The 24,298-nt window shown below is 43.0% G+C and overlaps 1 protein-coding gene across 2 annotated transcripts in view; it reads left to right on the forward strand.

The window, feature by feature from the left end:
- Positions 1-24,298, forward strand: part of HYCC1 (hyccin PI4KA lipid kinase complex subunit 1) — a 421,923-nt gene that overhangs the window by 149,344 nt on the left and 248,281 nt on the right. For both annotated transcript variants that reach the window (XM_086941769.1, XM_086941768.1), the window contains exon 3: positions 11,472-11,573. In XM_086941769.1, coding sequence (XP_086797895.1) covers positions 11,472-11,573 — 102 coding nt within the window. The remainder of the gene's footprint in view (positions 1-11,471; positions 11,574-24,298) is intronic.

The following is a 24,298-nucleotide window of genomic DNA, read 5'->3' on the forward strand; positions in this document are numbered from 1 at the left end:
ACATACATATTATAAAAATCAGAGTTATCAGCATAGTCACTAATCCATAGTAAGCGAACGGTGATAGCATATTATAATGCAAATCTATAGAAATTTGTATCACCTATATTTCGCGCACCCTATTTAGCATACTATATTATATCTAAGAAGGTCTCATTTGGGTTTTTAGCAGGGCGGGCCCATACCTCTAAATGTCAGCAGAAGAAGATCACATCATCAGCTACCAACTCTCTGCATGCGAAGCACCATCAAGTGTGTTTTTGCATTCTTGGTAACTCTATCTTAAACCCGCTTAGAGCCCAATGTTGGCAGCAACATTATTTGTGTTATGTCTAATGTGGTGCGAGGATCAAGCCTCCCAGCAACCTTGTGTTAGGTTATTCTTAGAGGGTGCAGTTCTCAGTGTGCAGACAGTGTACCAAGTGTACCAAGCACAACTGATATCAGAGCAATAACATATTATTCTCAAATAAATCACATCTTTCGTCTAGGTTGAAAGCTACAATAACAATTATGTGTCGTGTGCAAACTGAAGCCGAAGGAAAATATGTCGTTTAAATCGTTACTAAACTCATGCTAACTTAACACAATATATAGAAAAGCAGTAACTATATGACACTTTAACAGGGGAAATCGGGAAGAGTCTGCGTTAGAGATATTAAATGAATCACACATTTCTGAGAAATCCTTTGGGGAATTGTCTTTAAGTAAGTGGTTATAGGTGATGATACCTTTGTTAATCCATTCCTTCCAGAATAATGCTCTGTTGTTAATCCTTAGGAATTTATTAGACCAGATCGGAGTTTGGGAGTGAAGTTCAGCTGGCGAAAGGAAAGAACGGGACAATGAGAGAGCAAGGGCTCTGGAGTGTTTAAATATGGGGTGAGAACGCTTCGGTGGCTGGGTTAGGCGAGTGGCTGTACAGAAAGAAAAGGGTGAAATTTGCGCAACTCAAGGGAACTCCAAGCTGTTGAAGAGGGACAAAAAGAGTCTGTCAAAAAAGGCCAGATTTGTTTTAATGTGAAAGCAGAGTGATACCGATTGAGATTGGGAAAGTAAACTCCGCCTAGCCGTTTGGATTGTTGGAGACGAGACAGAGAAAGCCTAGCTTTAAGGTTGTTCCATAAATATTTTGTTAAAATACAAATACAGTTTTGAAGAAGAAAGCAGGAAGAGAGATGGGGAGCATGCAGAGGTAGAAATTAACAATGGGAAGGAGCATCATCTTGATAGTTGTTAACCTCCCCCACCAGGATGGAAAAAGAGGAGACCAACTCTCAATGAGTACGGAAAGCTTTTTAAGTATTTCGGTATGATTGATTTTAATAGCTTCTTTATTTGTATTGGCATAGAGAATTCTTAAACAGTTAATATTCCTGGGATTCCATTCAAAGCCAGAACCGTGAAACATATGGGCAAGGCAACATTTGTTGAGAGGTAAAACTTCAGATTTGTCGATGTTTAGTTTGTATTCAGAGATTAAAAAGTATTCTTCTAATAGAGAGAAAAGGGAGGGTAAAGAGGTGGATGGATTGGAGTTATAGAGAAGGATATTATCAGTGTAGACAGTAAATTTAATATCAATGTTCTGAAATTTAAAACCTTTATAAGATGGTGAACAACAATTTATTTCTAAGAAGGGTTCTAAAGCGAAAATAAAAAGAAGATGAGAAAGGGGGCAACCTTGTCTGGTGCCTCTATGAAGAGAAAAATATTTAGACTGAGAGCCGTTAACCCAGATGGAAGTGGAGGGGGCGGAATATAGTAATTGAATATAATGGATAATGGGGGGGCTAAAACCATGCCATCGTAATGCTCCAAGCATAAAATCCCAGCTTACTCTGTCAAATGTTTTTTCAGCATCCAATGTGATAGCAGTGACTGGGGTGTCCAATTGTGAGGCAAGTTGAATGACATTGAGACATAATTTGTTCATTTTGACTACTATATTGCTAACTTTGCGTTGAAGTTAAGTTTATCAATTTGTCAATCTTCTCTGTTTGTACCTGGCTTGTATATGTGACTGTATCTTTTGTCTCGTACTTATTTCTTACCTCCATCTTATGTAAAGCTTACTGACACCCTATTGGGTCATGTTCGCACTATATAAAACATTACTAGATAACAAGCATTTGCAATACAATAGGTCTCGCATTTACGCACGTTTGAGCTATTGGAATTGTAAATGACAATGCCTTTTTTATGTTTTGGTTTTTAAAACATAAATAAAAGGCGTTGTCATTTACAATGCCAAAAGCTTAAACTTGTGTAAATGCGAGACCTATTGCATTACAAATGCTTGTTATAGTACTATTTCTAGTCCAGCATATATTTGTATAGTTTTGTACTCAACTCCGTGGTACTCGTAAGTCGTTGAAAGTCTCAATTTGATGTACTGTGAATAGAACATGTGATGTCTAGATAACACATTTGCCAAAATACCTATTAGTCACTGAAGCATGTTATCACTTACTACAGTTATTTTCAGTGCCACAGTAGGGAAGACGCGTCTTTGTTTACGCGACCGAGCAGGCTCTGTATGCTTGATCAATTTTAGCTGTTTTTCTCAGCGTGAAAGGTGTGCACTTTAGCTCTGAGATTCTGCAGATACTTTGGCAGACTCAAACTGACTGAAAAGGGGTCTTCTTTGCTTCCTTCGACGACCCATGACATAAACAAACTTTTTTTTCTCACTTTAATGGACTTCGAAGTGATAGGTGAGAGAAAACAGCCTACCAAGGAGCACACACAAGATTTTGTGACAATCTACACCCTAACCGATTCCTTTATTTAGCCATACATTTAGAAACAGTGTTGCTTTTTGAAAATTAATAAAGACTATTTTGAAGTAAAATAAATTAATATGTGAGGATGTAAATACTGTTTACTATGTTCTTCAATATTTTATTTGGTTTTGCCCTCTTAACTCGATAAAATGTACTTTCAAGTACATATTTTGACTTTGTAGGGAATGTTGTAGAGTGACTATTAAATAGTTTTATTAGGAATTTCTACATACTGGTTGGATAATGCCCAGTGGCAAATTGACACCGCCAAGTCAGCAATGAGTTATTGCTCGCAGGGGGATCTCTTTTTGGGCCTAGGATTTGAGCTCACTGGTTTTCTCGGGGGCATCATGATATAGAGAAGAGGGGGCTGGTCGATTAGTTTTGTTAGGATTGTGTGTTTTGGGGGAAGGCTTCTCAAGAAAAAGCCATTTCCTAGGTATTTGGGTTACTTGCAGTCCACACAGTTACATCCCTGCAAGGACATCTCATCTTTATCACCTATGTGATGTTGATAATGTTTGTGCCTTTAAATTCACAGCATCTATAAAAAGAAACATGTGATCATAAGGTGACATTTAACTAGTTATTTTCAATATTGAGCAGGATTAAGATTCAGCATGAAATTTAATTGTACGGTCATAACTACCTGGTCTTCTCCAAATTTATGTATCACTGAAAATCTCCTTAAAATGTACATGTTTTGATTTTGGGACATGCTCTTAACATGTACGCCCAGGTGATGTTATAGTCTCCAACCAGGTACTATTATTGGTCCGCCCTTCGGTGCAAAACCAGTACAAAAAACTTTGGGAGGGCTTGTACATGAGCTCTGGTTTCAAAATATACAGAAGTGACATGCTCAAAAAATCATGGTCAGTAATTTACACAGGACTGGAACGATCCGCCTACTTAACTTTCTTTGTCCTCTCCTATGAATAAAATTAGATACTCATTTAAACTTGTGTATAATGGGGACATGTGGGAAACATACTCATTTTCGCTCTCTGTTATGCGTTTTCACCCATCATACTCGCCTGTGTTTGTCTACAAGTCATTGAATCATCACAACAAATGCTAATACCTGGATTTGCTTTCTCAAACATATAAATCAAACCCTAGTGGGGCCGTGGTTTAACCCATGGAGGGAAGTAAATCAATTATAGATCATAACCAACTTAATGTTGCAAATTCGGGTAATGGGCCACATCTTGGGATGGTGTAAGAATATGGTCTTACATCAATCAAATGTACTGGAAATTAATTAGACCTTTCTAGCTTTCTTAAAAGGCATATAAGAGGTGGCCCACATCATAGCTTATGTTAATTTATACTATACTATAAGTTTCAGACAGTTTCCCTAGTTATGACCTGTTTGTTCAAATGCCATTTATTTTCTCTATTCAGCTGTTTGCTCAGGTCAGATTAAAACTGAAGATTTAACAAAGATCTATAAATTGAAGATTGGTTATAAAAACAGTCCTCCTCTGCAACTATCTGACTATTTCTTCCTTGCTGGTCAGCTGTGTACAGTAACAGATGGGAGTACTCCACATATTTCAAGCCAGAGTTCATTACTGCCATCTACTTCAGTGAGTGGTTTAGTACAGATGATTCTAGACAGTTTGATTAGGGTTTTAATGGATGCATATTTCGGACCTTATCAGAGTTCTCTGGCCTCAAAAAGAGGTGATGTTTACTACAAGATGTTTGGTGCTGAAAAAGTGCATACAAATGTTGTAAATTTCCTGTACCCAACTCAACACAGGTAGCTGGTCTTTATGGTAGTCACCATAATTGTAATGTGCTACAACATCAATTAGGGATGTGCAATATTGACTACTATGCCCCAGAGCAATTCATATGAGAATAACCACTTCTAACTGATGTCAACTCTTTTACTCTGTACCTTGTATGTTTAGTAACAGAATATCTTACTCCTATTTAATGACAATACCCTCAACTCAGTATTCTCTGTCTTTCTCTGTAGTTTGGTTCTGAAAGGGTAGAGTTTAAAGAACTATTCTTTTCATACAATTCCTAACGGAGACCAGCAAACCTTTTTCCCAAGAACTTTAAAATGGCTACACCTTTTAAGTAGCTGATTAACATCAATTCTAAAACTGGGATTTATAATTGCATTTAGTAAAGTACTAGCCTTGCATTGAAGTAGCTCGCTCTCATTTATACCTACCGATTGAAGGCATAGGTTGAGCTCTTCAGATGCATCTCTAGTAGTTGCAATGTCTAAGTCACTTGTATGTAGATGCAATGTGGCAGGTCAGTCTGTCAATAGGGCACTTTTTGGGAACTGTTGGCCATCCTCTTTATGCAAGATACATGACAAGAATATAGAAGAACATAACATATAAAGGTAGTGCAAATGGTGTGGTTAGCTGTATTCTGGCAAAAGTGTTGTATCTTGGCGCTCTGGCTTGGCTTCACCACCCAGAGACCCAGGCAGCAGCCGGTGAACTGTGTGACACAGTGGTGATGGTGGCATTAGGTAAGTAAGGCAGTTGTGCCCAGGCAGCCCACTGGTGGATCACCAATTGACTGCCTTTGGTTGAAGGGATCAAATGGAGCATGGCTCCTCTCTTACATGTAGATTTGCAAATGCTTCCCTACCCCTAGTGCTATGGAGGTAACGGCACTGGTAGGAGTGGCCAGCTTGATGGTAGAAGATCTATATGGGCCCTAATATCCAGAGAGGACCTGCACTTGTTGACTAGAGATACAACTAGGTCCACCAGAAGCTGCCGTTGATGCTGTAAGACAGAGAGCAGTTGAGGAGGGCACCAATGGGCTTGTGGAAAACGAAGTCCCAGTGGATGGGTCTGGACTCCCTAGTCTGGCACCTTGCACTGAGCCAAAAGTGGATGTGGGCTGACCAGCATCACTAGCATAATACACCAGACGTAACATTGAAGGGAAAGTTACCTCCATTGATGCCATCTTTGTCTTTCTGTATTAGTGACCACAATGTAGGTTGATCTGCAGGGTCCTGTTAAGAAGGTTTTAAAGATGACAGACTTGAAAGACGCTGATACATCACATCAGACTTTTAAAATCAGTTCCATAACCTCCATAAAATTGTAATCCCAGTTGAACTTTTTTGAAAACATAGTGTCACTAACATCCATCTTTTGGGGGTATCTGCCCAGGTGACAGAAGGAGAACTTCAATGCCACAACCCAGAGTAGATTCTCCCAATTGAGCCTTGCCTGAAGTTACAGTTCACAAGGCATTCAGACTGCCTACCAAGAAAGTGAAATGAGGTTTAGTATCTGGAGAAACGGTCATAGCAGGAAAGTGCTTTTTGAAGAGTCTTGATGGAGGCCATTAGGTATGAAGCTTCCACTGAGGGGAAGTATGTCCTCCGCTTCATAGATTACAGTATACTAGGCCTGGTGAGGAGACACAGTGTAGGCCATTAGGAAGGAAATTATTTCGACTGCCCTTGTTGCAGCCTCATGGCACCCTAGAAGGCTGCAAGTAGTAAATGAGAGACAGCAGCAAATGTTGTGGCAGACTGGTGCAGCAGAATCCTTTCTTGATGTGAGAAATTAGGAACGCAGGCTGAAAAAACAGGTGTTTGTGTTTAGTTGTCTTGTGCTTACTGTTGTGACATACTGATCACTTTACAATTAAATTATACCAACTTATATATGGTTAAATGGTTGGTTAGGTTTTGTGTGGATATGAACCACATTGGGCAAGTTGATTTGTTAAGTTAGCAATTAGCTCTTTACCATCCCTTCCACTCTGACCCTAGATTACTGGTGATCAAGAGGGTTAGAGTTCATAAGTGAGATGTTAAATCCAAATTGACTCTTACTAAATTACTTTGCTTGGGATTGAAGAGGTGACATTTTAATGAGTACCTAGTTAATCCTTTTTCAAATGTTTGACATTGTGAATGTCAAGCCTGGTGTCTTCATATTTTTTTTAAAAGAATACGCAGGATTAGTTGACACAGGACCTTATTTCAATCTCTGTTATATTCAGAATTCTTCACAATCCCTTCATCTCCCATATGCAGGCAGTAGTCCTAACTGGAGTGCGGCTCTTAATACAACAATACAGTCTAGCCAGCCAAGACCTGAGTTACCTGTCATTACCCACTGAGAACTAATAGAACAACAGTACTGGTACAAACCATCAAGTGCGCCATACTGTTCTATTAGTATAGAACGAAGGTTTAGACTTGGGCGCAAAACCCTGTGGAACTATGGAGGAAAGTTTAAGAGCAGCAATAAAACAATGCCAGATACTGTGCCTAAAGGGAAAACAAAGCCATCAGTACTGTTCGTATTGGGAGCTGGAGTATATATCAGTGAATATGTGCAAAGACAACAAGATGATTGCTGAAATGCTTGAATTAATCTCTGCCGCTGGCAGTCTCTTGGGTTGCATCCCAATCTATTGTTTTCACCTAACCGTGACACCTCAGTTTGGACCCAGCCATATGCAAATCAGTATTGACCCTGTTACTCGTGGGAATAGTCCAGCCCGAACTGTTAGGTCAGGTCCTCTCTGAACTGGAAGATAAGGACCGGTTTCACCCTTGTTATGGGCTCTTCATTTGGGTATAGCTTGGTTCCAGTGGTACAGTGAGTCTGGGGCGCACATTTGGGCATACCTGGTGCACTAGGGCATCAAATGCAAAAACAAGGTGATGGATGCAATGCTTGAATTTATCTCAGCTACTGGCAGTTACTCGGCCTGCATCTCAATCAATTGTTTTTTGCCCACCATGTTGCATCAGTTTGGATCCAGACATATGCAACTCAGTCTTGACACTGTTCCTCGTAGGAACAGTCTAGCATGAACCACTATGCCAGGTCCTCCCTGAACAGGAATACAATCAACCCAGGACTGGTTTTGAACTTGGGATGAGCTCTTCAGTTGGGTATAGTTTGGTTCCAGTGGCACAGTTAGCCCGGGACCCACATTTGGCCATACCTGGCGCACTAAGGGCGTCAAATGCAAAAGCAGCAAGGTGATGGATGGAATGCTTAACTTAATCTCATTTGTGCATATAGCAGATTACTGGGATTGAAGGATTGGCAGAGGTACAAATTCCTGTCCCAACACTAGTGAATGGATACTCGAATCTGAGGGAGGTGAAAAGAAGAAAAAATTGTACATGTGCTGAAAGTCTAATACAATCTGTTTGGCAGAAATGAACTCAGAGCAACTTGGAAGGTTTCCATGTAATGTTGTCCCTTATTGCCATAGTGTTGAAGTGATTAAGTCCTGTGGGCTATGATCCAGATGCTGAAAGTGATATGTCCCCATTGAGAGGATAAGAGCACCCCGAATACCGTTCTTATGCTGGCTATGATAAAGGAGTCTTGCTAGAAAAGATCCCTGCACCATGCATGCCACAACCCCCCTTGAACATCACTTGAATACAATTCATTAACTCTTTTAAATAAAGAGGGGTCGGCATCTTAATCCAAGAGTGCCTAAAGTGTAGATCAATCAACGGTGTTGATTGTTTTCCAACTCCTTTCAAAATTCAAGTTATTTGTTTTGTACAGGGCACAGTAAAGAATAATCATTTGATGAGTGTTTACTATAGCTGCTTTGATACCTGCCTTGAAGTTCAACATAATGTTTGCCTCAGTTGTTCAAGCCTAAAGCATAGAGAGTTTTACATAAAATATTGCAATATAATCAATGAACAAAAATTACCTCTAGTTATGCAGATCATTGCAATTGCTGTTATTAAAAATTGAGCGCAAACCACTGGCCAGGTCAAGCAAACAAATTATGAAACTTTTGTTTCACGCTTGTCTCTTCTGAGATTCTAATTCTGCACTTTGTCGATATGTGTCCAGAAACTGTGTACAAAGCAGAAAAAATGTGTGAATAGGTACGAGGTGAAACTTCTGAATCTAGAGCACATAGCTACTATTATTTGTGGGAAATTAATACTCATCATCTGACACTATACATCCAGTTGATAGGATTTTGTCCTATCCAATTTGAGGTAAAAGCAACTGTTCTGGCTTCTTAGATGACTAACCTCGCCACCTCCTCAAACGCAGCTAAGGGATTTGCGTAACCCTTCCTTCGGCCTTTAGCCAACTAAATGAGTAAGCTTGGCTGCAGATGCGTTTTTAGACATTTGTAGAAAGAAGGTCAAGATGGACAAAATCTCTTGTAGCTCAGCTACATAAGTATCCTTTAATCATGCTGGCCTGACCCTAGGGTGGGCTTCCCACCAATATTTTGCCTTCCTCCTCCATTTTTGCTGACCTTCGGACTCTGTGCCCTTGACCACTGCTAACTATTGCTAAAGTGTGTGTGCTCACTCCTTAAATCATGGTAATATTGGCTTATCACCAATTAACATATCTAATGTACTTGTAAGTCCCTAGTAAGGTAGTCCCACATGTGATCAGGGCATATAAATTAAATGCTACTAGTGGGCCAGCAGCATTGATTGTGCCACCCACTTAAGTAGCACTTTAAATATGTCTCGGCCTACCATTGCCGCCTTTGTCTGCAATTCATAACTGCCATGTCAACCTGTCGAAATAAACCTTTTGCCAGGCCCAAATATTCCCTTTTTGTACATATAAGTCACCCCTACGGTAGGTCCTGGACAGCCCAGAGGGCAGGGTGCTGTGTTTTTAAAAGGTAGTACAAGTACTTTTAAGTTTTACATGGTCTGGTAGTGAAAAACTCTTAAATGCATTACTGCAAGGCCTACCTTTCCCATAGAATAACATTGGGGTTACCTTATATCAGTCTATAAGTGTAATTTCCTAATAGGAACAGCTAATAGGTTCATGTTTGGTGTCTCCTGAGTTGGAATTTAAAATCATAGCTTATGGTGAAGTCAGATTTGTAGTTACAATTTTGAAAATGGCACTTTTAGAAGTTGTCATTTTCCTGCATTAGCCATTTGGAGCCTGTATCCTGTATCCGGGTTACAGGACTGGATGTCACTGACAGTTGAGGTTTGTGTATTCCCCATATATAGGCACACACAATGGGGAGCTTAGGTGCGCCTGGATGAGCCATCACTGGCAGGATGGTAGATAGGAAATGGGGACCGCCCCACTTACATTTGAATAGGTTGTGTCCTACCTCCACACAAAATGCTTCCTACCCCCTGTGTCTAGTCTGGAGCCAAGGGAGTCAGGAAGCCTGTGGACTTCAAAGTGAAACCTCTAGAAACTTCACCCCCCCCCCCTTCAAAGGCCCAACTGGGCATAAATACTGGACCTCCGACACCACATCTTCAGTACACTTCTGGATCTGTGTATACTCTGCCAGGAAGAAGGACTGCTGTGCTGCTACCAGGACTCCCACTCTCCCGGACTGCTGCTCTGGAGGAACTGCTGACCTGTTGCACTGACCTGCTGCTTGCTGCTCTCTTGCCTGGGTGAGAAGGTCTGGATCTGCATGTCTTGAGCCCCAGAGTTACTCCAAGGTCTAGTTGATTGGCCTCCTGATCTGAAGCCTCGGGGAAATAAAAGGCTTCCAACAACCTTGCACCTGCACTTGGACTCTGCCATCTGTGAGTCTACCCTGCCAAGTGGTGCCACCCCAGTCCGGGACCCTTGGAAATGGGCTGAAGGTGCACTGCCAGCATCTGTGTATCCAGTGGAACCAATGCATCTTCTCTAATGCGTAGGGTATTCCTGTGAGGTACCAACGCATATCTGCTGCTGCATGGATTGGACCTGTTGCGAAGACCTGCATCGCCTTCGGAACTGCTACTGCACGACAAATCTTCAGCGCAGGCCCTTGCATCGCTCATCGATGGCAGACTTGATGCTGGAATCTCATCACAGCCTCACATCTCATAACCGACAAATCGTCCTGACTGGGCTTCACGTCCCCAAAGCCGGGCTTCCCATCGCAAGCCCTCTTTGACGGGATCTTCTATAACGAAACAGGACCTCGTCCCACAGCCTCACGACATCTTGGAACCAACATATTGCTTCGGCTGTGCAATGCTTATTCGTGGATTCTTGCAATGCTCCGCAAATCGGGATTGAAGGTATTTTGTTCAGACCTACCTAGGTCCCTGTAACTGTTCCGTGCTCCATCGTAGTTGGCCTGAACTTGTGACTTTGTCCCGACAACGTAACCAGATATCCATAGTTGTCACTTTACAAGTATCAGGAAATACAAATTTTTGTCCAGTATGAAGAAACTTAGAGCTAGGCACTGCCACCCAGTACTAATATGTCTATAGAAGTTGAAGTTCACTTTGGTATGTTTGGCAAAATCACAATTTCTTAGATCTGCACTGAGCTTCAGGAAGAGTTTATTGTAGTTCTCCTCCTACTGAACGAACCGCATGATTTTCCAGGGTTGTTATCAGCCTCATTGACTGCCTATTTCCTTTGTTCTGCTGTTAAATGTATGTAATTGTTTTTAACTATAATGAATTTACATTTGCATATTTTTTATTTTGTTTATTTTTATTGTATTCTGTTGTATGTTAAGTGTGCTTTTAGGAACTATAGCAGTTCAATATAAACTATGTATTGATTGAAAAGGTAGAGTTTGTCATGCCTGTTGTGGCTGTTCTTGTATTGTGTGTTCAAGTGCTGAACGTGATCTCATTCAGTCTGAAAGTACACTTTTGGAAGATTAATACAAACATTTCATAATGTACTGGAAACCTCAGTTGTTTCGTCTGTTTATCTTTTTCAGACACTTCCGGAGGCATCCATAGGAAATTACGCTTCAAGTCTGAAAGAGAAGAGTGCTCTGGTGTCTGCTTTGTACAGAGTCATCCAAGAGCCACAGAGTGAGGTAGGTGGCTGCACCACATCTTCCTTTTTCTTCTGGGCTGACTTTATCATTAAGTAGCTATAAACATTCGAATGGCAGAGGTTTCAATAGGTCTTGTTTCAACTATAATTTAGGTACAGCATTAACAATTAATTCAGTTAGAATCCAGGACTTGTGACGCGAAGTACCCATTAAGAAATTACAGAGGCATGGTTGGCCATCATCCAAATATTCTGGCGTGCTTTAGTTTACAATAAAGGCAAATAGCACACTTTAACTATCTGGAACATTCAGATGTGGGCCAAAATAAATGTATACTCAATTCGAGGTGTATATATATTTAGGCAAAGTACAGCACAATGATGTTAATGAATATGCATTTGTTGAACTGACAGGATTTTGCTGTATGTACCTTAGAACCAATTAATATACTTTGTCGCAACAAATGTAAGCCAAACATTTGTAGATAATTATGTAGGAAGTTAACAGAAGAAAACATATGCAATATTCATTCAAGGAAAATACATTACAGATGCACCTGTGGAGGCACAGATACAGGTCTTCCCCAGAGTCACATCAGATCACAATCCATTGCTATTAAAAGTTGTAATGCATGGTCTGATGCGACCCCATTGGTCGTTTACATTTGATAGGAAGTTACTGCTTAATGAACAGTTTATATGTCACATTCGGCAGTGGCTAACCCAATTCCTTTCTATCAATTGCAACTCTACCTACCACTCATAGTATAGTCTGGGATGCTTTAAAAGCAGGGCCCCGGGGGGAAATTCTTATTTTCGGCCTATATGTTTAAAAACAGCAGAGGGAGTTCATCAGTGCCGTCACTAGGGTTGGTGTCACCCGGTGCGGGTAACTCATGGTGTCACCCCCTCACGACTTACCGCATGGACCTCCTCCGCTCCGAGTCTGCCAGTGGGTACAGATGGCAAATAACGGGACCATACAGGATCCTTAGTAACGTTTGTAAATTTTATTTGTCACACCCCTATTTGAGGGGATAGCGAAGTCTATAATCATTGCTCCTAAGGAGGGGGCAGTCCTGCTAGCCCCGAGGAGACGGCTTCCCCCTCATTTCATGGCGAACCTGGCGGTTTAACCAGGTTTTACTGGTGGATGCGTTTCTGCCAGGCAGCTCATCACCATGGTGGCGTCGTGTGACAATGACACCGTAGTTGAGCCTCCCACCCAGGCTTGGACATCGGTGGGAGCTGCTCCTAAAAGCTATTCCAAATAAAGGTCTCAGTTCAATAGCACATAAATGCCCAATAAAGGACAGCCAAATATAGCCCCTGCCCCCCTTCCTGTGATGTGATGGGAGTGACAGAAGTAAATGGTCTGAAAAATGATAGCGCCACAGATTCACCCCTTGTGTCGTCTTCACATTTCAAATTACAGATGGCTGCCAGTGTCAGGTTCCATGATAGTGAATCTTACAACACATTTTTCATTACATATTAAAATTGTATCAACTTTCAAAGCACAGCAAATAGTAGATGGTGACTTTAAAGAACATCAGGTTACCCGCCCAATCCTATGTACCCATAGACATTCTTTCAGAGAGCACCGAAAATAGACACAAGTAGTGAATCAGAGAGAACAAAGTAAAAGTGAGACCAGCCCCCACATGGTGTGTAGCGAGCAAGCGCAGTGAGCAACCACTACTAGGGGGAGTTTGGGGGGTTACACTTCTCCCCTCCCAAGAAAATTTGGGAGACAGAAAGGTCAAAAACAAAGCTTTTTTCAACACATATTAGATTGCTAATTGATTTAAGGTTATAATGAGTTATTGACAGTAAAATGTATTCAGAAAGTGGCCGTGAGATATGCTTCTAATAGCAGAATGTCCCCAAATACGATAAAATGTGGAAGCACAAGACATTTCTCTCCGAGCCATGGAGTTTCTGTCATCATTCAGCACTTTTCCCTTTTCCACAACAGCAGTTAAAACATGAATGGCTAAATATCCTAGTTTGCAAAAGTTTTCTAAATAATAATGGCTCAGCCAGATTGGCCTCATAATGCAAGATGATGTGACCATTTCAACTAATAAATTGTTTGTAGGTCAAACGTATCAAAAGTTAAGAAAAAATGTGACTTGTGTTGCTGCGGAGTAGATGACATAGCTCAATGTTCTATGCTAGGATTATAACTTATAAACTGCAAGTAACAAAAGGAACGCTCTGACAAAAACAGTAGCCCACCACCCACTGTCCTATTTACATGATTATGTGTACTTTGTGATCTGCATGGTACATGTTCTTTGCAGCAGGTACATTAACCTTCTGAGCTACCTTTCCATGAGTTAAATCTTCCATTAGACAAAATTCCGATCTCTCTCTAGGAAGAACATTAATCACCAGTCATCATGACATTTTTGTTGTTACCGAAAATTGCTGGAGGGCAGGGAGGAGGCACTGGTTATTAAGGCTGGCTGAACTCGGTTCCCCAGTTTCAAATTCAGCAGCTCCTCTGCCCATAGTGCCACATCCTCTCCCCCACTAAACACCATACTGCAATGCCCCACTGAGAAAAACTCAGACTGCCTTCAACTACAACCCAATTGTTGCCACTGCGCTACAAACACCTGGATGCGGCTCAATTACGCACTAGGCAAGAAGAGCAATATGTGGCCTACAAAAGTGACAGCATCCTGGAAAAAGCAAACAATCAAAGGGAATGCAAAATGTTGCAAACCATGTGAAATGTAAGCAGGAACAACATGGCTACCTTAACGCTTTTACATTCAGTGTTCAGAAATTAGTGCTTTTGCCTGAAAAGTTAAGGACATGACTCGGGGCCCTAAATGGCCCATTTCAATGGCCATTGTTTATATCCTTACAAAACCCAAGCAGTATCTATGGTAAAAAAGACATCTGTAGATGCAGAGCAGCAGTACAAATTTTGTTTTTGAATCCTCACTTTGCAGTACCTCCAAGATTGGTGCACTAGTTCCAAGCCCAGGGAAAACAATGCCAAGACAACAGAAATAGCGCTTCACTGGCAAACTCTGTAAAAGTGGCGCTAAATGTATTTGGGTGTGAATAAAATCTATCTAGCCAGTTTGCTACCACTAGTCTGTCTTACTTTATTTAGTTATTTCTTTTTCATGTTTTTTAACTTTTATAATTGTATTGGCGGCCGCACAGCATGCGCAAGGACATAACTAACGTCACAAGACCGTCTTGATTCTGGGCAATCCTGTTCCTTATAATTACTCTACTTTCAAGCACTTTCAGCTTTACCGAGTGATGCACTAAAGGCCTGCCTCATCAGCCCTTCTTGACCCCGCCCCCTCTACTTACTCCTGCAGTGCTCTCGCAGCTCTCACTGCTGTCGCCATGTTGGAGTCTGTAGGTCGGTACTTCGCCAGGGCCCACCAAGGTCTGGCCCCATTGCTCAAGGGCGGTCCTGCTGTGGCATGTGCCCCATAGGTATCAAGTAGAGAGGCTTGAGGCGTTCTGTCGTTTTTATTGCCGTTCTGTCCATATAGTACATTGCTGTTTAAGAGAGGAGGGAGGCGTATTTGCATAGTGTTTCACTGTGGGTATTTAGTCAGAGCACTTGATGTTTTCAGTCACTACAGGTGCTTGGCAGTTGGTTCCACTAAAGAGGGTCCTCCAACTCTCCTAGCCAAACCTCCAAATTTGATCGTTGTGCCTCAGCATCCCTTCACTCTGTAATTAACTCGAGGTTCTGTTGGCTACTGGTTTATACACTGCCGGCTTGCATCCCAACCATCGCCCACATTACTGCTTGCAAGCAACCCCGACTCCCCCAAGGTCACCAATTGACAGTCCCAAATGCTCCTGTAGCGATTTAAATTATTTTAATGCACTTTGCATTGTTTTAGCTTTTAGTCGTTCCACTTCGCCCAGCGCTACACCTTCAGACGACTCTGTAACCCACTCCCACAACACTGCTTGTTTTTTAACTGTTACTGCCACCCCCACTGTTTCACAGTGTGCGGTCCCTTTCGCCCCACACACTGCCTCATCCTCCAATCATTAAATGTACGTAACCTTAGCACGAAAACTGGTGAACACATGATCCCAAGAACAGAAACTATTTGTAAAGCAGACAAGGGGAAAGATGCAGAAAAGTTACCATCCACTCCGGAAAACAGTATGTTTTCAAGAGGCATCGAAACAACTGAATAAATGAGAACGAAAACCAAAACTCGTTTTATAGGTCAATATATATGTTATTCAACCTCAAATTATTGCCCGTTATAGAATTGTCATCTTAAATATTAACTCAAATTTTCAAAGCTGGTTAATTTTTAGGGCAACAGTGCAAGACCCAGTAATCAATACACAAACCAGTGGAAAGCGAGAATCCATATCTGTGCAGCATTTAAATGAACGGGCCACATTAACGTTTGTTTTTTGTATTACATCTCGCTCGATTTGAAGCATATTAGTTCATACGTATGCAGCTACAAAGTAAAAAGAAAAAAGAAGAGCAGCCTGTGACTGTGTACTTATTGGTGCGTCTCCCCCCGCCCCCCGCCCGTCCGGACGGAGAAAATCACTGACTTACCTGTCCTGCTGTTAGACGGGGGGGGGGGAGGGGGGGGGGATCTACATCGGTCACGGTGGCCGGGGAATAAAATTAAATGATGACGGACCCCAACCCAACTGGAGGTCAAGTCAAGACGTGCCGCCTCTGATCCTCCTCCTGCAGTGCAGGCCAGTCACGCGCCCTTAGGGCCCAATGCTGCGCATGCGGATTCAGAATCGGGGATGAAGGGCATGACGTCATCCGCAATCCGCCTGTACGCGGCGACGGGCCTAAGAGGCGCGCTGACACGGCGGAGGAGACACTGCGCACAGGCACGTCCTCCTCCAGTCCTCCTGAGCAGGAAAGTAAGTTTGCAAGTTGCTGCAAGACAACTGACTGAACTTGCACGTACGTTGCGGTTGCAACGTCGTTTACTAGTTTCACTGCAAGCAAGTCTGCACACTGTTTGCAGCACACACTGCTGCCGATCGCCTTGGTGTCACCCCAGTGGGATGGTGACACCCGGTGCGGGCCGCACCCCCCGCACCCCCCTAGTGATGCCGCTGGAGTTCATACAGGGTCTATATGAGGGGCAGGGGGGGTTTGACTGGGGGAAGTGTCTGAAAAGTTTCAGTGCTCCGTCCATCATCTCCATGTGTTTGCTTTGTTCGCCTTAAGTTGGCAGGGTATGCCCAGACGTGGGTCCCTTGTTCACTTTGCCACTGGATTCAAGCTAGCGTGGCTGATGAAGGGTGTTACCCAGAAACCGGGCCAGAATGCTTGTTTCCGGTTTAGGGAAGACCTGGCTTTGCATTTCGGTCTGGACTGTTCTCATGAGGCACGGGGTCAAGACTGATTTGCATATAGCTGGGTGTGAACTGAGGAGGCGAAGTGAGCTAAAGAATGATGATGGATTCAACCCAGATCTGTGACTTGAGGTGAGTGTCTGAAAAGTTTCAGCGCTCCGTCCATCATCTCCTTGTGTTTGCTTTGTTTGCCCTAAGTTGGCAGGGTATGCCCAGACGTGGGTTCCTTGCTCACTTTGCCACTGGATTCAAGCTAGCGTGGCTGATGAAGGGTGTTACCCAGAAACCGGTCCCAGGATGCTTGTTTCCGGTTCAGGGAAGACCTGGCTTGGCAGTTCGGTCTGGACTGTTCCCATGAGGGACCGGGTAAAGACTGATTTGCATATAGCTGGGTCTGAACTGTAGTGGCGAAGTAAGCTAAAGAATGATAATGGATTCAACACAGATCTGTGACTGGGGGTGAGTGTCTGAAAAGTTTCAGCGCTCCGTCTATCATCTCCCTGTGGTTGCTCTATATGAGGACCTTCAGAATGCAGAGTATAGCCTTATGCAAGCTCTGCAGGGGAATTTAGGTATAATTCAGGCGCAATCCGAGGTGGCTCTCTGCAAGGCCAGGATAAATGCGCAGTGGACTAAGGATAATGCTAACAAATACCATCTTTTTAGAAGGGAATGTTACGGATATGGGGAGGCAACTGGTAGATGCTTTGTAAAGCAGATTAGATGCAAGGAGGCCAAATGTGCAATCACTGCGATTGAAGATCCAGCTGGGAGACCAGTCAAAAAACCAGTGGAAATCCTGGACATTTTCTGGGTTTTCTATGAAGAATTATACACGGAGGACCACAGTCACCAGGAGAGCACTGAGCCCTCCTATAAAGATCCATGTAGAAGGATTTTGAGTCCAGATGATCAGAGGTATTTGGAGGAGCCAATAACATTAGAAGAGCTTGTGGAGGCAGTTGATTCATTTACAGCAGGTACGGCTGCTGGGCCTGTTCAACTCCCACTAGAATTTTATAAAACCTTCCTGTCGGAGTTAAAATTAGATATGCTTACTACGTTTCAGGAAGCACAGAAAGGAGATGCCCTGGCCTTGTGGTGTGTAGCTACCATTATCATTTTTAAAAAAAGATAAATCTCCCACAGTACCAAGTCGTACAGATCAATTTTGCTTTTAAATTGTGATGGGAAAATGTATGGGTCACAGAAGAGACAACATACTTGGAGGTCAAGTAAGTGCATGCCTGGATAAAATTGTACTCGCTAATTGGGGTCCTGTGGTGCTGAAAATTAAAAGTGAGTTGGATAGAATTATACATTACATAGCTCAATGGTGGGAAGATGCAACATTTTAAAGATGAACATTTTGCTCAAAGTCCTGTACTACTTCAGGTCAGTACCCCTGGAACTTCGCTAGAAACAACTTCAGAAATCTCAATCCATATGCAGTAGTTTCATGTGGGCTCAAGGCAAACCCCGCCGAGCAATGAAATATGTGAACTTACCACGATCAAGCAGGGGCTGAGCAATACATAACTTTATTTTATTACTGGGCATGTCTACTCGCAACATATGGGAATTGTACTGGCTGGTGAAGGCGAAGTCGAGGTAGCGGAGACCCCGCATATTTTTCGAATGTTGCTGGGCTCCAAAGCGGAGAGGGTTTTTTTTCCCAAATTTCAACCCTTGCTATTCTAAGAAAACCCGCTTCAAGGTGGTCCAAGCAGCAGGTTCGGAGGCGCCTGCAGATTGGCAGGAATAATTACTATACCCCTACCTCTTTTTCAGCACTATTACCATCCATTTTTTGGATACTACTATGGCAAGATGGAGACAACATCAAAATCTGTGTACTGTGTTCTGCATAACTCTACTTGATGAAACAGAGTTTTAAGTGAGTTAAGATGACATCCTGTGTGAGGTTTTGTACAGCACATGAAGGGATTTTTCCAACTCTTCTAATTTTCTTTGCTACCAGATTTTTGATTGTGTTCTTTGCACCTGCTCCCAATCTTTGGCTCCCGAAGTCCAACCATCTTTAGGGGAAAATGCTTATGAAACCTTTCTCTTTTCCTGATTTTTCTACCTTACTAGTCGTTCCTCCTTCAATCCCATTGTGTAACTAGGACACGTCCTCTGCTTTGCCTCTACTGCTGTAAGATCTATATGTCTCGTCTCGCGGTTCAAGGCTGCACCCGCAAACTCATTTGTCTGCTTTTGGGTCCCACACGTCTGGTTGGATCCCTGCACTCTGCTCTGTGGACCTTCACTGCTTATGGTGTTTTTTCTTGCCTCGGTTGTACCTTTTTCTTTATGTGCACCTTGTTTCACTCACCCCTCACTTTGGTGGCTTTCTCCTGTGCAGGTGTCTTTTTTTCCGGGACGGGACACCTTCTTCCCTTGTTTCTTTTCACCTCTGTAACACCAGGTTTCATACATTAGCAATTCAGATATGATAGAGAGGAAATGTTTGATCAGCGTTTGTTCTTTGTTTCTGATGGTTTGGTCTAAGGGCCTGAATTGCTGCAGGAAATTCTGGGGAGCAGCTTTAATCCCACGCCCAACTGCTGCAGCCTTTTCCAACCCAAAAAGTTTTTGTCTAAAGATTTGAAAATATTTCTGACCCGTGAGATATGTTATTTTAGATGAGTGTTAGCCTTAACACTCTTTCAACGTTTCTAGTGATGAGAATGTCCAAACGGCCTGTTGTGATAGAGAAATTATAAAAATATAACAGTATTACTTATAATGATGACGGTAACACGATTCATATCTGCTTCTTGAACGTTTTAACCCCCCCCCCCACCCACACACACACACACACACTTTCTCTTTAGTGAAACATTACCTTCGTCTCTCCAAGACTCAGAAGCAGTTTTTTTTAACTTCTTAAAATCAATATGTATGCAACCAAGAATTTTGTCAGGACCAACATTCTGAGTGCTGTGTGTTTTTTTTAATGTGATCAGGTGATACCTGTATAGTGGTGACATAAATATGTTCCTCCAGCGATTCGGCACCACCTAGGCTAAGGATGTTTTAGGTTGTGCCAAGGGGTCTAAATATCACTTGTACAGTAGACACAGCGGCTCCGGGCCGCGGGGGTTAGTGGGGCCCGGCACCCACATTGTGGCTTTATTTTCCAACCCCACTGGTGTCTCTGCTCCCATTTTCCTTGCTTGTATAAAGCCCAAGGTACCCTTGCAAGGCCATTTGTTGATCTTCTAAAAGTGCGAGGTAATATCTTTGACATCTGAATAACAATAATATGTGTCTCTTGGCCATGCCCAGCTAACAATCGACTCCATGCTATGCGTGACAAGATGGGACTCTAATGCAATGAAAGGCCGTTGTGACTATACATATCAGGCATAGCTCGGTTTAACCATGCAGCTGTGGCTGTTTAAACGTGAATATCAAGGGCGGGGTAGCTTTTCCTCCCTCTCCTACACTACCAAGACGTGAAGAATGGAGAGCAACACTTTCACAGAAGCTGGCCTGCCTCGAAAGGATGCCCCTGGGCAGATCTTTGCAGTATCCCTTGCTCCCTGGAACTGGGAGGAATGGTGGGGGGTTGGAGGGCGGGCTTTGATTTAGCTGTACCAGGGGACTGCGCTCCTTCACTATCATGGTGTTGGTCATGTGCGGAAATGAGGAATAATATTTCAGTTCCCACTCCAAATGGTCCTTCTACTGAACTCCCCCACTGGCATCCATACCCCAAGCAATACTGCCTCACCATGCCATCTAGGCATTCGAGCTCCACCCTTCTGGGATACTCATCTGGCTTTGCAAGTGCTGGAATACTTTTTGAGGTTTTTGCTGGCTTGAATGAGGAGGTCGTACTGGACTACACCAGTGCTTATGAGGCCGACCTGGGCATATTGGGTGGTATCAAGCAGGTGAGGCTTCATGGGGCATACTAGACCTTGAACTGCATCGATTTATATGAGCTCCATCCGTTCATATTGGTTTGCACTTTGCATTTATGCACCTATAGGGTGCCATTGATAACAAGGCATAGGTCTGCACATATGGTTCTGCATGGAGCATATGGAACTACATATGTGCTTATGGATTTAAATGAAACCCACTTAGCTATAGCTGATGTGAATGTGAGGCTGTACTGTGCTTCTGCATCTATACTTGTAACATTGCAAGGCTCTACTGAGCATATAAGGGTGTACCCGGGTATTTAGTGCTGTGTTTGGACATGTGCAACTTTGAAGAGCAATTTGATTTGTGGCTGTGTGTAGGTATGTGAGGCTGTCCCTGGCCATTCGAGGCAGTGCCTGTGCATTGGGGGCAGTTCTTGGAAATTAGGGGTTTCTTGAAGTAGTGAATTTGGTGTGCACTATGGCACATAAAGTTTTACATGGGAATATATTGTTTGTCATTTATATTATGGGTATAAATCAGGGGCGGCTCCTCCATGTGGGTGGAGGAGCGTCGCCCCACTACTTTCTCGCAGTACGAGAAGCAGAAACATAAAATGGTATTTTAAATACCATTTTATGTTTCTGCTTCTCGCACTGCAAGAAAGCAGAAGGGTTTGGTTGAGGGCGGGCGGGTGGGTGGATCTGCTCGAGGGCAGGGGAGGAGGGGCTAGCCCAAAGCTGTGGGCCCTTACTGTTTGGTTGTCCCTCTAGGTCTGACCAAACTAGTCATGCGCACTCTCCCTTTTCAAAATGTCCTTCCCTTAGACGCATGTGCGGTCGGCGACCCAACCAATCAGAACGCTGCCATTGCAGCATTGTGATTGGCTTGGGGGGCGGCCTGCTTCCTGTTCCTGCGGAGGCAGAAAAGCAGGAGCAGACACAGCAGTGAAGGTAAGTTTTATGTAATATTATTTTTTTTTATTATTTAAACCCCCTCCCCGTGTAACCCCCCTTCCCTCACGACCACTCGCCAGTCCCCCCCACCCTGCACCTGCCCCACACCCATGAGCCATGCCGGCCGCAACTGGCTTCGGCACGTGTGGGAGCAGATGAGCACTTCCTCTAATGTCATGAGTGTCGAAGACAATGTGATGTCATTTCCTCTTACCTCATTGTGGGTATCAGAGGGCATGTAATGACACCATTTATACCTCTGTCATTTTGGTGACTTATTGTCCTTGTGTGTACAAACTATGCATCCTGCCAGAATGGGAAGGGAGGAGCCAACAACACTTGAGATTTATTACACCAGACAAACAATCCACATCCATATGAATAGCAATAAACAATGTAAAGGGCTATGTGTACAAAGCTTCCTCAAATTCATATATCTCTCTGCAGAATATCAAAATTACCCGAGATTGAAGAAGAAAGCAGCTCTCCTCTAGGACTACCAGTGACCCACAGAGCAGAAAACCAACCCTTCCCTGTGGGGAGCCCTTGAGCTGCAGATTACCCAACCTTGGGACAAAGCACAAACAATGCTCTTTTCCCCGATTAGGAAAATCTGCGAGAAAAGGAGATAATAGTGTCTTTCTCTTGTCAAGCATTCATCAGAGCAAACAAGCTCTACTTGACATCGTCAACAGCAAAACACCCCCAGAGCCTGTCTGCACCTCCCTCCTCCTCTGAGAAACTTCAGATGTCTCTGTTTCGTTTCACATTCATGAAACAGGCACACGCAGCGATTGCGCTCTCCATCGAATCCCATGTCAATTTACCCCGGACAACTCCTTTCACAATAGACTTTCATGCAGCAGCCTGGGCCATACACACCTCCCGCCAGTCCACACTGGTGCCCATTGCAGCTGTTGAAGTGGGCGAGCCGAGCCAAGGGTCTGACTTGGCTCTAGTGCCCGTGCACGAGCTGAGCCCTGAAAATGTTTTCTATGTAAATCATGCAGCAAACATATAAAATATGATAGTCTCTTCAAAATTCCAAAAAGAGTATTTATTTGACATGTGCAAGCTTTGACATTAATATGTCGCATTATAGCACTGTACTGAGAGTACTTATTAAAAGTGTTTTTTTTTTTAAAAACATAAACTTGGAACCTTTCCTGCCCCCGTCCTCCCCGCAATGGCGACAGTGCCATTAGTGAACCAAGAGGCAAAACAGGTTACATGTGTAATCTGTGTATGGACAGATTATAATAGAGCAACTTTATAATCTATTAAATCAAACACAATTGTTTTTTGTGCAGCTGCTTTTCTGAACTCGCATATTTAAGTTCTTCCATCCACGAATATGAAGAAAACAAAGTGTTGGTGAAATAAATAATTTGCCTAAGATCACACAATTTACGCGGGGGAGCCACAATTTATCAAGGTTTTCTGGTTCCGCTTTTTACAGATTATCCACTAAATGTGTATCTATGCCCCTTCTTGTAATGTTAATCTTTGTTTTTACCTCTGTGTGCATTTTTCTGCCGTTTTTTAATAGCTCGAACTCTACTATTCGACTCTGTTGGGGTGCTTTACACGAACACCTGTTACATTACACAAGGTCATACTAATTTGTTAGGCACAAGAAGAGAAAAGTGATATGATCAGGATCACAGGATGTTGAGCCAACGCCGAGGCTCGAACCTTGTTCTCCAGGTCCAAAGTCAGCAGCTCCAGCCCTAATACTACATGCTGGGTAGAGCTTAGGTGGGAGGCAGAAGCCACATGGAAGCTCAGCTCTTTATAGGTTCGAGGTTTCAACAGGACCTCAAGCTGAGCTAGAGCCAGACGCCAGGCTCGAATCTGGGTCGAGCTTTCAGTGGCTCGCCCACCTCAGTGCAGCAGCTGATGACATCACGCATTTTTACAAAAACCAAGGTATAGGGACCTGTACACCCCAGGACCACCTTTAGGTGCTTTGGTGCCTCTCACAGAGAACAGAGGCATTCCAAACCTTGGTTTGCGCAGAAAGACTGTACACTCCTTATTTCTTGCACATTCACTAAACAGAAAATAATGACACTTCAATCAAGGCTGCTTTAAAAAAAGCTTTTGAAATGACAAACTACAAAAGAATTAATAAATGTTAACAGTGGTGATTGATTGTTGACAGCGTTGATATTTGTTCCTACCCTTTTTGGACGGTGGAAATGGAAACCTGCTCAGTTGATGCCAAGCAGCCTTTAGAGGTAGAGTTAAATCTATTTACTCATTTTACATGATTCGTTTGTGAGTACTTGGCAAACACGTTACAGCTCTGACTAAAGATGGCATGCTTGAGCCTCAAGGGCACAGCAGATTTGTATAAATCGCCTTCCCTCTGCTGTTCTGAATATCTGATGAAGAGGTCTCAACTGTTTGAAATTGCAGCTGCCTGCAGGTGTGTGGGAATCCCCAAATTTGACATTGCATTGCTAGTGCTATTTTCTAGCTGCTGTTCTGTTTTGGTTCTGCCCCTCAGTTCTTACAGAGACTGTTTTCCCAGTTGTTTTTTTGCAGTTACTTCTAACTTTTTAGGTCGAGCGTAGCGATG

This window comes from Lissotriton vulgaris, chromosome 10 (assembly GCF_964263255.1).
Source record: "Lissotriton vulgaris chromosome 10, aLisVul1.2, whole genome shotgun sequence".
NCBI classification, from domain to species: Eukaryota; Metazoa; Chordata; class Amphibia; order Caudata; family Salamandridae; genus Lissotriton; species Lissotriton vulgaris.